Below are 14707 nucleotides of genomic sequence, written 5' to 3' on the forward strand. Positions count from 1 at the left end.
TTTGAAAATCACTGTATTTATCTAACTATTAGTGCCACACGAATCAGGCCAGTTGAGACTATACTGAATGAGTTCATGACTTGGTAGGTAAAGATGTAGAGTTGGCGGACTTAAAAATAGATGTAAATACCACTGATTTACTATGCATATGTTTTTACATCCATATATATTGTAAATAATGGCTAGACTGGGGACCCCTGAACACTTTTCTGATGTCTATAAACTATGGTTTTGCTATGTGTTCAAAATCTGGGTCAAACAAAATGACTATCATTTCAATCACATGCCAAATGTGACTTTCAATCCTTTTATTCTACAGGTTTATTAAAAAGGTTTATCAAAAAGACTTGCGAATTGAAAAGAATTGAATTTTTCCACCATCTTCAGGTAATTGATGTTGATAGGTGCAAGCTTATATAATTTCCTCTAAGAAAGCAAGTGTTTTGGTGGGGTTGTTAGGAGAGGGAGGACATGGGGAGGAGCAGGGGTAAATGGGAAAGGAAGGAACTAAGTAAGGTTTTGACAAAAAGTGCAAAATATTAGAGAATGGTAGTCTGTGGGAGGGGTTCCACAGCAGGTAGTCATCAAGGAGCTGGGACAGGGGTATGCTAGGGATCCACATCAGTGGGTGAAGTTATCATCAGTGGAGGAGAGGTGGATTGCCATATATGGCTGCCCCCTGCATGTTGTCCTTAATAGTGGAGCCAGGAGAGTATTGTCCAGTCAAGCTTCTGCATTTTTATTAGAGGGGGGGACACAGTCACTGGGGAAAAACAATGTTGAGGAGGGGTATAATTAAATTGTAGGTCATTTAAGAGGAAACATGTTTTACTTTTCCCTTGCATGGGAGGCAGCCATTTTAGGGCAGTCTGCCCCTCCTCCACTGATGAAAACTTCGCCCATTGGCGAGAATCCCCAGCCTAAAAATAATCAAAGGTTTTCCATCCACCACAAACTTGTGGGAACTTTTGATGCCTGATCTATTATAAATCCAACAATAGCTGGGCAGACTTTCCATCATGTTTCAAGCTTTTTCAAACTGTAAAAGTGCCCCCACAAATTACTTTAGTGTGCATGAAAATATGGATCATAACTAATAATTGATTTAACATTAATAATAGCTTTTAGCAAAAAAATCACATCAAAATCTTAAGAATTTCTTACCATTGGCACCTTCAACGGACCCTACAACTTGAGCTTCGCTCACAATTTCCTCTCCCTGTTTCAAGAACATGCCAGAGGCAGAAGGTTCACTGGCAACTTCAGCATCCACAGACATAATCTCTCCCACATCATCTCCAACAGCACAATCCACAGGTAACATTGGCACTTCAGGGCTCTCTCCAACTACTCCTTCGGTCACATCCAACTGTAATACTCCTTCCACTTTGGTTTCTTCCTTGCCCACATTACTACCAACTTCCATCTGCATGGATCGCTCATCATCTAAAACTGCTTCTTTCAATAAGCCATCAATCTTTGCTGATGAGGATACCACAGAAGAAACAGGCATGTCAATTGAAGCCACAGGCATCTCAATTGATGTAACAGGCATACCTATAGACGTCACAGGGACTTCTATGGAAGCTACTGGCATACCTAATCCTGAAACAGGTATTTCTATTGTGCTAACAAGATGGTCTGTTGATGAAGACCCTTCCCCTGAGGAGGATGCATCCATTGCAATCTCAGTTCCCTCTCTATCTAAGTGGGTATCCCCTGTGCACTCATTTACAATTTGCATAAAAACAGAAGAACTATCGGACTCAATTGAGGGGGTTTCCGTGGGAATGGATGACTGATTTAAATCACCAGATTTGTTACTGCTTTTAATGAGCAAAAGGTCTGACACGGAGCATTCCAATGATTCCGTGTCTTTAGGTGCAGATTTCTCTTCCTCCTTTTTTTCCACCACAGGTGGCGGCATTGGCTTCCCATCATCATCCAGCAGCATCCCAGTTAAGGGACACAGGGTTAGTGGAGGAGGCGGACTGTCATCACGTTTAGGTGAAGTCATCTCATCTAGAGGGGGCAAGTTGTCAAAAGGGTCAGCCTCGCTCTCTGAACTACTGACACTTCCACTATCAGACAACCTCCGTTCTTTGATAACAGGAGATGATGTGGACCCTTTAGAGGATGATGAGCCACTACTTGAGTTGGATGGAGGGAGAGGTTTGGAGTCCAATTTCTTAACAGCCAATGGCCTGCCCTTGCTGGCCGCAGGCTTAAGTCTACCTCTTGCATTATGGACAGTTCTCAACACTGACACTTGACTCCCATCTTGAGACACCTGCCCAATCATCTGTACTTTTCCTTTGGGGTTAGAAATCACTTTCACTGGATTCAACTTAATGGCAGGGTCTTTAGCAGAAACTTGTATAGGGTTTCTGGTAATGAAAGTTTTTGTCACTGGAGTTGTGGTTGCTGTCTTTGGAGGCAATGGAGGAGAGTCTGCATTTACAAGAACAGGGAGCAATCGAGTTTGAGGAGGTTTGGCAATAAAATGAGTTAGAGGTTTCACAGGAACTTTAGATGAATGAGATGCAGACAGTATGTTGGGAGGTCTCTTTCTAGGGGCCTCCACAGGTTGATCATTTACAGTCATCATCAGCCTAGCAAGGGAACCTCTCTGTTTTCCAATGACCAAGTTTTTCGACCCCTCACCTTTTGCAGGTAGCTTGGCATCTTTCAGGACTTCTTTGAGTTTGGGCAAGATAAAGATCTCTTTCTTTTTCCCCCCATTAGCACCTGGCGACAATTCTGACTGTTTGGGAGACTTAGCATCTTCAGAGATGCCTTTGGAGTCGGTAGATGGAGATTCTGAACCAAGCAAGAGGGTAAAAGTTCTCTCCTTAACATCTCTTACAGGACTCGTTGGGTCAGGAGGGGGATCGTGTTCCATTGTAACCCGTGATTCAACCTTGGTTACAACTGGTGCAAATGTGTCATCTTTAGTTTCACCATCACTGCTCAAGCCAAACTTCAGTTTAGAAGACTTATCCCCAACATCCACACGTGAAACAATGCTTCCTAAATCAATTTTTTCGGGTAACTCATCATCATCCTTTCTTGAGTCTGAGTCTCCTTCCTTTCCATCCAGAATTTCATCCCAGTCTGGCCTGTCAGCAGTCAATTCCCTCATTAGGGCTATGGCTTTCTCCGCACTGCCCATCATCATTTCCTTCTCCTTCCGTCTCCTTTCCTCTTCAGCCTTGGCTGCTATCTCATTTCTTTCATCAATTTTTGATTGAGTTTTGGGAGTTTTTACATTTTTGAAAACACTGACATTCTTCACCAACTTGATCAGTGGCATTTCTATTTTCTTAGTATCACCTTTGGAATCTTTCCCTTTCCTTGAACTGTCCTGCCCGGATTTCTCTGTGCTCATTGGGGCCAGTTTTGAAAAACCCGCTGACTTTGGTTCATCTTTCACTGTCTTCTTTGAGCTGTTCACTTGTTTAGGGGTTTTTTCATTCTCACTTTCTCGAGATTCTAACTTCTGCTTTTTGGATACCACTATGTCTGCAATTTCATCCTCATCACCTCTACTGCCTGCTCTTCTTCTCCCTGTTAAAGTGCAAATGAAATATTAGAATTTTCAATACCCACAAACAAATTGAGTTATCATATCAAAAACTTTCTATCTTTTGCAACTCTATTTCAGTATCACAAATGTAGTCAGGAAAAAATTATCATTATTTCAATCTTTCATTTTCTGTTCAAACAGTTTTATTGCAATATTTTTAAGATAGTTTAATTATATACTTCAGCTGGTACACAGAAATATTATTAAATAAAAAATACTTCTGAGGTTACAAAGGTCACTATTTGCATAGTTTATCTCATTATTTATTAAAATACTGTGACCAACAAATGGCACATGATTACATAATGATAAAAAATCTTGACTTCAAATGAGCTGAAAACTGAGTTTTTAAATGAAAGACCAAAAGGAATTTGAGAGACTTAAAAACTAGCCAAGGGAGTTTCAATCAACTGGGTCTTACATATATTTGAAGGAACTTTGACAAAAAGACCACAAGTAATTGAGTTGACATGCTTCAAGGGGCCTTAACAACACATCACTCTTTAACAATGCCTTGAAAAAGTTATAACATTTATAATTATCAAAAATTCTGCAAAGAGCAGGAAAATGGTGGCAAATTAGCAATAGCAGTTAATTTAGAGTCACTGGAGATATTTTTGTGGCCCTTGAAAAACCTGGTAAAGGACCACAAAATTATCCCCTTTGGGACATTGAAGGCCAAGTGTTTATGAGAAAATCACATTTCAAAACAGCAAAAAAGTAACTGCAAGTAAAAGTATAGTATGACTAATCAGTCATACCATAACTCTCATTTCAGTTTTATTTTTGCTATATTAAATTATTATTTTGCTATATCAATATTTAAGCTCCATATTTTATGATTTCTTTCTATGTATAATGTAACCATTGAAAGAAATGAACTCAATATATACTGCGTTTATTTTCACCGTAGCATTTGCTAGAGCAATATTTGTCACAGTAGCAATGAAAAAAAGTATTTTTTGCATTTGGAGCACCTTGCAAAACCTCACTCCCTATGGTTACTTTTGTATTTTATGGTGTTCCCAGGAAAAATCACCTGCTTCATGTTACAAAAATATTCCCCAATCTTATGCTCTGATTGCTATTAAGGTACATACCTCCAATACAAATATTAGGATGAATATAAAATGCAGAAATTTGTGCCATCACAAGAAATAATTTTTTTTAAATCCAGCAAAAATAAAAATGCGATATGAAACCTAAACTTTTGACAGAAGGAAAAATTGAAAGGATGCAAAACCAATAATATTAAAGCATCATAAAAAACAGCAAAAATAAAAATTCAACAGAGGTGAAGAAATTTAGTGATTGATTAGGATTGAACCAGTGGCTGATACCCCCGACATCTACTACAGTAGCAGAAGGTAGACACTTTTTGTAACATTTAAATGAAATTATCTGCTTAACTGTCAACCATCTATCCCAAAATGAGATACTTTTATACTCAAAGAGTTAAAGGGATATAACTACCATGTTCAGTGAAATCAGTCAGCCATCTGGGAGATTATTTTGTACTTCTGAGTTAAAGCACTGTCATCATCACTCTTCTGGCAAGGTATACAACATCATGGATATTAAAATATGCCTGGAACTCCCTACATGGCAACACCAGGTTTGGCTCTGTTCTGAAGAGTCCATTCGTTGTCATTCATACATCTGTAGTTGTGTCGCCTACAAAGTTTCTGGCTAGCACTAATATTACAACTGAAAATACCCCGATGAGTTGGCATTTGAAAGGCAATGGCCATTCAATTGGTAATTTATACAACTTGTTTAAAATGCCTCGACATAGGATATTTTGTCATTGTTATAATCCCGAATATATTTTTTGAGGTAGAGCGTTGAACTACTGACCGGAGGGTCGCGGGTTCGATTCCCAGGCAAGCCTCTGGGCACCTGCCGCTCCACCCGTCATGTGATATTTCGGGTATCAGGTCTTCCTGGGAAACCATAACCAGCACAGGGAAAGGAACTGGCCCCCCTACCCTGATGTGTGAATTTCACATGCCGTTGGACTTAGTACTGGGTGAACTCTACCATCACCTACCGAACCGACCTTCAGGTCGATTACTGTGTTTATGGTTTTTTTTATATCTATTGAATTATACCATATTGGTTGAATTGAATGAACTTCCTCAAGTGTTGTATTCAATAACTCAAGTGATTGGGATAAAGAAAAGCATTTAATAGAAGTTAGTATTTCAGAGTTTACTAATCATAAATGCACTACTAAAAGGAGGAATAATAGTGAAGTTTTCAATGTGGCCATATTTTGCCATGTACGACGGCTGTAATGATGAACGTTCTTTTCACCTTAAAACAACCTCATTTGATTACTTTGTTCTTGCCTGTGAAATTAATTTAACATGCATTTAGAGCTTTTGTGAAGCTTAAGCTTTTAATTAATTTTGAAGATACTACATATTTATTTCTAGGTTCGGTTGGTAAGGGGTGAAAATCTTGCATCTATGGAAATAATTTGTTTATTGGTAAATATTTTTTCTTTATAAGTAGTTATAGTGATATAAATGCACATATACATTTAAATTTGGAAGAAGCTATGAATTACATATTTAGCATTGTTGAAATATGCATTTATGTGATTACATAACATGGTACTTGGCACAAAATTCAACACAAAAGCGTGTTTAAGTATTTGATTGTGATAGTTAACTCATTGTGATGCTATTGATGACACCAAAGCAACTAACTTTTAATGTTTTCCCTAAATAAAAAATATGGTTTCACCTGATTGGCAGTATGTATTAGCTATCAACACTTGGGACTACAGATTTTTCCTGTGAAGTCATACTTGTGTGCCACCTGAAAATGTCTATTAGCACATTTGTATTTTTAATAATAATAATACTTGATTAATAATGAACCCATCACATCCATTGTTACTGTGGCTTTCAGCAAATAAATTCCTCTCAGCCATTATGCCATGGTTTTGCTTACAATAATATTATTTTTTAATGTTTTACCATTTTTATAATGTCCAGCACTGCCATTGGTGAAATAAATAGCATGCCACACGAAAGGTAGGTTCTTGCATACAAAATGAATATCTTTCTTTGGTTGAGTATATTAAAGTTAAACTGTTGTATGAGACAAAGTGTAATTAAACTAACTTAAACATTATGCCCTAAAAATGATATTGTGTTATCCACAAATACTATTAGATGACAGTAACAAATTAAAGCAATAGAAATGACTTCTAATCATTGGTATGATTAATATGAAGAAATTATATAGTTTAATGAACTCTTACTCAGATCTGACTCTAAAATCTATAGACAAATAAGAACAGTTATTTTACTCTTAATAAGGAACACACATGAATAAGTGCAATATGATTGGGGAATACATTTGTCTCTATCATGTTCATTACAGGCATCTTATACGCAAAACATAAAAAACAGCACTTATTCATTAATTAAAAAATGGTGGAAAATTCAGAGAATATGGGTTGAATGACCTATTTCAGGCTAGTGCAAGCTGTTGATTAAACAAAAAGGTCAAACTTGGGTGACTCTAGGTTTTAGTTAACTTATTTAAGAAGGGTTCCATGGCTGAAACAATTCAGCAGAATAATTATTTCCAAAATAATCATTGTGAAGCCTAACTATCATTACAGCTCTAATTAATGGATGCTAATTCGTACACAACTAGAGAATTGATACTGAAATATTTAATTGTAATACCTAAGCATTACATATTAATTTGGAAAGTGGCTAATAAATGTCAGTCCCTGATTGGGTGGAGGTTATTGCATAACAATTTACCTTACTGGATGAAACTAAAACTTTGTCACAATTGTGACACATATCAGTCACATGGCTAGGTCATGCATAACTAAATGCTTGGTAAAAGTGCCAATGTTATGCAGAGAACTGTAATGCAGTTTCTATTACAATTGGGTCATTTTTCATAAAACAAATTTTGCATCTTCAACATATGTTATAAGTGAATTTCATGATTTTTGCTGTCCTATTGGTATTATAATACATTACTTCACAGATCACATAGCCATGTTATGGTGCATTGAACAGTTAAATCCAGACAAATGAAATTTTGTTTATATGCAAATTTTTTTGAGAAAATGTAAATGAAAACCCTTTCACATACAGTAGTGGCATCTGTCAAGAGTAACATTCAATGTAATCCCCTTCAGCTACAATGACCGCCTCCTGTCTTGTTCTGAATCGATCGCACGCACTCTTTAACACAGCGCTGTCCATTTTTGCAAATGCTGCTACATTGGCGGTGCATAGAGATGCAACATTAGGGTGTCTCGTCTTATTGGTAACTCTTTTGACTACGCTCCAAACATAATAGTTGAGGGCGTTCAAGTCCGGGCTATGGGATGGCCAGAACTCCTTGGACCAGAACATGTCAATGTTATCTGAGAGTCAGTTTCGGACTAAATGACTTGTATGAGCTGGTGCACCATCTTGCTGAATGACATATTATCTCCCCAAGACCACAGTTACCATCCACAGTTTCGCGACATTCTTCAAAGTTTGCTGATAGACTTCTTTAGTGATAGTTTGTCCCTTTGCAGAGAAATGTGGCGGCTTGATATCATCATCACTAGACAAAACACCTAGGACATGAACACCAGCCGGAAATTTTGTTTGAGCAACAATCGGGACATCCTTGGGGTCAGGTCTGAGCCAGCGATCATTTCTCCGGTTGATCTTGGCGTCAACGGTGAAAATGTTTCCATCAGAAAAGAATCTGATTTGCTCTGCAGCTTCACTTTTTAGAGAACACAATAGCAGGTTGCAGCAAGCAATCCGCTTTGCTCTGGCTGCCTCAGACAGCATGAGCCGCACCTTTATTGGGCACGACTTGTGTCGTAGGTCATCCTCTGCCATCTGATGCATTGTTATGCTCGCTAACATTCATTTATGATGCCCATTTCCTCAGCGATCACTCTGAGTCCTCTGAAACCAGCACTTGAGCCTTTTTGATGACTGCTGCAGTTCGTGACACCCTTTTCCTCGGACGAGGTTTCCTCCCCACATTAGCAAAACCTTCCCCAGACTTCTCCAAAGCATTATCCTTAGCCACAATATCGTAAACAGTTGATCTGGGGTACCCGAAGAATCGACCTATTTCACTAGGTAAATATCCAGTGTGAACACTTTCTATAACAGCAGCTCTTCGATTTTACTCCTCAATTGTAAGTAACATCTCGGCCATTTTGAGGTTATAATTGTTTACTAGAAGCCTATAGCTTTCAAGAATGCCAATCGTGACCTCTAGTGGTACTATGATATGGTAGGAAATTCAAATTGAAGTTTTCCAGAGATAACCGCGGCACCCTGTATAAATACACACACACACATATATATATATATATATATATATATATATATATATATATATATATATATATAGATAAATACACTATATACATATATATATATATAGATAAATACACTATATACATATATATATATATATAGATAAATACACTATATACATATATATATATACATATATATATATATATATAAATATATATATAAATATATATACATATATATACTCATTTATATATAAACAGATATAAGGAAAAGGGATAGGAACACACAAAGGACGAACACAGGAGAGGTGGGGAAGGCGGAATCAAGCAGATCACGAGAGTAAATATATTTCCTAGACCGGGATTTGAACTTCGGATCTTTTTACTAGCCGGGTGGAGGCTCTTAACCACTTGAGCTATCCAGGAAACGTAATTTACCCTGAAATCTGCGATGCTTTATGAGCAAGTGCCCTGATTATTTGGCCAAGAGATGGCGTTAGGGAGCTGTTTCACCCACCAAAGGAGAAATAGACAAGACACACAGAGGAAGGGATAGTAGTAAAGAAATCATACAACATCATACAGGATAAGAACAGTGCATTTCGTGGCACGCATAGCCAGAAGAAGAGACGAGCCACATTGGCCTAATACACATTCAAACACGAAATCCTGCCAAACGGCGAACAAATACTCATTTATATAGAAACAGATATAAGGAAAAGGGATAGGAACACACATAAAGGACGAACACAGGAGAGGTGGGGAAGGCGGAATCAATTTTTTACTCTCGTGATCTGCTTGGTCAGAATATTAAATATAAGGTATGATGTTGAATTCAAGTTGTTTCCCAAAACTGAGTCTTTAGAAATGGAGGCAATTCAGAGAAATATGGTAGTTCGCCATATCCAATCTGGAAATCTTTAACTCTGCAACTAACATAGTCACAGGCAATGCTTTGAGAATGATAATGTACATGTTTTGAGAGATAGAAAAATATGAACATCTCACGGCTGTGAATCTTTAAAAATTGCTGAAGTAGCAGACTATTTTAAATGCTGATTTTCGCACTCATGGTAAGAAATCAGTTGAATTTGAAATGTTTCAAAAGAATAATTTAGAAAACTAAATTATTTGTTACCAAAGACCTTACTATAAAATCTGAGGGAACAGATACTTCTGTTTTGCTATGTGATCACTTTTGTGTCTAGGATGATGTTATCATTTTATCTTGTTAAACAGGGTCCTTAATATCTAGGCGGAATCCCAGCAAGTTAAAAATTTAAGGTAGCATACTTCTGAGCATCAACATAGCACTAAAGGATATAACCAAATAGCTTAACAAGGCAAGGCTGAAAATGACACACACTACTATTTAATGAGCACACTTTATAAAACTTCTGGCCTTACATCTGCATGTGTATACTACAACAGTCTAATGATATAAGGTTTTACAAGCACTTCGGTCTTTCTCAAGTGGGTCATCTTTCAGGATATTTTGAATTGAATACAGGCAAGTATTTTTATAAATGAGGCATACTCTGTTATAACTACAGAATGCAAGAGTCCAAATGGAGGGTGACTCGTGAATAATGTTTGTCATTCAGTCAAATTTAAATAAAATTTGAGGCCACATTATAGGCCCCATGTTAATCTGAAAAGAGGAATAACGTACAACAATTTACTTTTTCCAAGGCAAAATTAAATAATTACAAAAAACACCAAAACTAAAAGAATAATGAATAAATAATATTGCTAGGTAGAGGATATTCATTTGCATACTCACTTGTAGGGACAGTCTCTTCAACATCAATTTTCCTTTTTAAACCACACCAGAGTTTCACTTGACTCAATGCCTTCTGCTTACTGTTCCGCGAAGGACGACTGTAAATAGGAGAGAGGTAGACATCAACATCTAGAAAATATACTAACTGCACAGCTTAGCAAAACTTCTACCTAGGAAATTATTTTTTAAACCAAATACATTACAAAATAAGTGCTGATTACATAACTTTTACGTACTAAATCACTCACAAAGTGAACATCTAGCAATGACACTATTTCATAATCTTAGCTGAATATTTCCAGCCATGATTGATTTCGTACTTGTCAATTACTATTTCAGCCATATAACCTGGAGAAATATTAGTTTAATTAGAATAAGCCAAACTGAAAACCATATAATATAGGATTTTTGAAAACCAACTTAATAACTTAAGTTTAATTTTTATACACTGACCATCTGAGTCTTCATCCTTTCAATTTTTAATAATTTTAAAATCATGCAGCCGTAACTAAGACTACCACAATGATTCTGGATGTAATTGCATTAAAAACTTAGGTAAATGACAAAAAACTGATTTTGACTTGTGGAACATCAATAATTGCCAACAATAATATCAAGAAAAACAGTAACGCAGCATACCTAAAACACAAGACCATAATGAGATATTTCTATAAATGACAAAGATTACACCAGCATCCATATACCAATGGAATTTGTGAATTTCCTAAAGTGTAATAAAATTGGCATATATGATGCTCTTTCTTGACTACAATTTCTCCAACCAGTGCACCATTACTCCAACTCTTATCCCTGGTGGCAGAAATTATTTACATATTAATTTTTCTGCCAGGTAATGTCAATTTATAACTATTGTCCAACACACTTTTGATAAATAGCATTATTAACAGAAATTTTTTATGATCTTTATAAATTAACATTGTTTATCATATTTATCAAATATAATCTATGTCCCTTTCTGTTGGCCTTTTTTACCATTCTTTGAAGTTCCAATGCATTACATGAGTCAATCAATTTCAAATCATGCTCTATCATGATTACTTAGGGGATGATCAGTTTGGGTTTATGAAGGGGAGAGGTACGCGTGATGCCATTGCAGTAATGAGATTATTAATCGAGAGGAATATAGAACACAACCAGGAGGTATTTGCCAGTGTCGTAGATTTCGAAAAAGCGTTTTATAGAGTGAACTGGGAAGAACTAATGAGTATATTGCAGAAAATAGGAATAGATTGGAGGGAAAGGCGGCTAATCCGCAACCTGTACATGTCTCAGACTGCACAGGTGCGAGTGGGGAACGGGGAGTCCAGTTGGTCAGTGTTAGGAGGAGGTGTAAGGCAGGGTTGCCCATTATCACCGTTGCTGTTCAACCTGTATGCAGCAGAAATGATTAATGAGGCATGGGAAGAACACGAGGTAGGAATGAAAGTGGGCGGGGAATTCGTAAAATCAGTAAGGTTTGCTGATGACCAAGCTTTAGTTTGTCATTCAGCCAAGGGGTTGCAAGCATTGCTGAGTGAATTGGAAATTCAGTGCGATAGGTATGGGATGAGAATCAATATTAATAAAACAAAGGTTATGCGATTTTCTAGAAAGAAAAAGGCTAAGCTAAACATTAAAATAGGAGGGCAAAAACTGGAGCAGGTAGAACAGTTTACGTATCTCGGAAGTGTTTTGGACCAACACGGTCAAAGTAGTAGGGACATAAGGAGAAGAATTGCGCTAGGCAAAGAGGCTTTTACAAGTAGGAGCGAGTTGATGACGGGGACGTTGAGTAAGGATATTAAGAAAAGACTCGTAAAAACTTTGATATAATGCGTAGCTATGTACAACGCGGAAATGTGGTCATTGAAGCAGGAGGATAGATGTAGACTGGAGGCTTTTGAAATGTGGGTTTGGAGAAGAATGGAGGACGTGAAATGGACAGAGAAGAAAACAAATGAGGAAGTACTTGGTATGGTGGGCGAAGAGAGGGGTTTGTTGGGAGAAATCCTGTGGAGGCAGGAAAAGTGGATGAAGGGGGTATTGACTGGCAGTCGGATGTTGAAGACTGTAATTGAGGGGAGAATGTTAGGCAAACGAGGAAAGGGAAGGAACAGGATAGGGATGTTGGACGGGATGAAGGGAGGAAGAAAGTACCCAGAGATGAAGAGGGGTCTGATGTAGATTGGGTTACTGCAGTTTGTATTTTGTTAGTAGTCGGAAAATATTTATTTTGTAGCTGTGTCCATCCAAAAATCTACCTTAACTGGTAGATTACCTAATAATAATATTTTTCTATAATCTCTTTTTTAAAAATTGCCCAACATTTGGCACAGGACAAGGTGAATTCCAGGATGGGAGATGAGGAATTGTATTGTTTTATTCAAGTATAAGGACTCCTGATTCGAGCACACTCCTACACAAAGGCATTTATTTCTATCATATTAATATTTGTCATATATCTCCTAAAGGAGCACTGATTTTATAATTCAAATTCAATTTATCCACACCCAGAAAATATTTTTACAGTAATCAAACGGGAGGCAATCCAGAACTTTTATATAGGAAACTCAGAACTCTTAAGACTCAAAACAGTTTTTTCAGAGTTTAAGAGGACGCCTCGGTAGCTTAAGTGGCTAAAGCACTCGACCGGATATTGAGGGATCTGGGTTCGAGTCCCAGTCAAGGCGAATGATTTTTACGCTCTGAAATTGTTGCATTGAAATGCACATTAGCGGATGACTCCGTTAAAAAAGTTACTGTTGCGGCATCTCCCGCAGTTTCTTTGGAATTTGTCACAGATAGTGTTCATCTGTTCATATACTTAGGCATCCTCAACAGAGTCCCTTGAACTACATGTATGTCAATGATCCCAATTGGGTTTCAGTGCTTAGGTCTGTAGTTGGTCACTGATAAGGATGTAACATTCCTGCAAACAAACTTATTGCAACGTTTGAGCAAAGAAATAAAGCAAAAGCAGGAGCATTTCGCTAAGAAGAAAGTGTTGTTTCATCAAGACAATGCACCAGCTCACAAATCCGTTATTGCAATGGCCAAAGGTCATGAATTAAAGTTTGAATTGCTACCACATGCACCCTATTCACCAGATTTAGCCCCCTTGGAATATTTCCTGTTCGCAAACTTGAAAAAATGGCTCGGTGGTCAAAGATCTTTCAACCCTGAAGATGTGATGTCGGCAGTTAGTGGCTATATTGAGGGACAAAACAGTTCCAACTATAAAAAGGTTACCGAACTTATTGAACATTGGTAGGAAAAGCTTATAGAGCTGAAAGAAGATTATGTTGAAAAATACATTTTTTTCCAAAATTTTTGTTTTTTCTTTGTAGGGTCGGTTACTTCTGTTCAGTTCAAAGGTGTTTATTTATCTGAGCAGTTAAATATAGTTTTAACAAGTATCAATGACAACAGTAACATTTATAAATTATAACAATACAACTAGCAAGGAAGCCCTGTTATATGCAATACGCCTCGGGACCACCCTTGTATTAGTAGGCAGGGGGAGTTGCTTTTCCACAATGGTTTTTCCCTCATTAATGGATGGCCATTGGCCATCAGTACCTGGGTGGGGATGGGGTGGGTGGGGAAAGGCATTGGGGTCTTTTAAGCATTTTAGAGGAGGGAATGGGAGAGGCATAACATTTCGTTAACAACCTCCAATCTTTTTGACAGAAGGGATTACCAATTTGCCAACTCCTCCAAAGCATTCATCTTGCAACCTTTCCATGTGAAGAATTTCTAGTGTGAAGTTACTGTACAACAGAAAACCAACACAGATAGCCCAGAAAGACATATATCAAACAACTAAACCAGATGAGCATCAATGGTAGAGAATGCCTTTTCTCGGCCACATTTCACTCAATATACAACAAATACTCTCCAAAAACAAAATCAAGAGAGTGTTTTACAACACATACTTTAAAAATCAATGGGTTCAACCAAACTCAAAATAGGCACAATGCAACAAAGCGGAACTCAATTACACAGACTGTAATGCCATCTA

The 14707-nt window shown here is 37.4% G+C and overlaps 1 protein-coding gene across 3 annotated transcripts in view; it reads right to left on the reverse strand.

Annotated features, from left to right (window-relative positions):
- Chro (chromodomain-containing protein chromator) overlaps positions 1-14707 on the reverse strand; it is a 36699-nt gene that overhangs the window by 13163 nt on the left and 8829 nt on the right. For all 3 annotated transcript variants that reach the window (XR_011701707.1, XM_071590030.1, XM_071590029.1), the window contains exons 7-8: positions 10687-10784; positions 1165-3567 (exon numbers count right to left, since the gene is read on the reverse strand). Coding sequence is in view for 2 of the 3 variants with exons in the window: in XM_071590030.1 (XP_071446131.1) it covers positions 1165-3567; positions 10687-10784 (2501 nt within the window). In the remaining variant the exon portion in view is untranslated. The remainder of the gene's footprint in view (positions 1-1164; positions 3568-10686; positions 10785-14707) is intronic.

The sequence above is a fragment of the Hetaerina americana genome, unplaced genomic scaffold (genome assembly GCF_022747635.1).
Source record: "Hetaerina americana unplaced genomic scaffold, ioHetAmer1.1.p SCAF_4, whole genome shotgun sequence".
Lineage (NCBI taxonomy): Eukaryota > Metazoa > Arthropoda > Insecta > Odonata > Calopterygidae > Hetaerina > Hetaerina americana.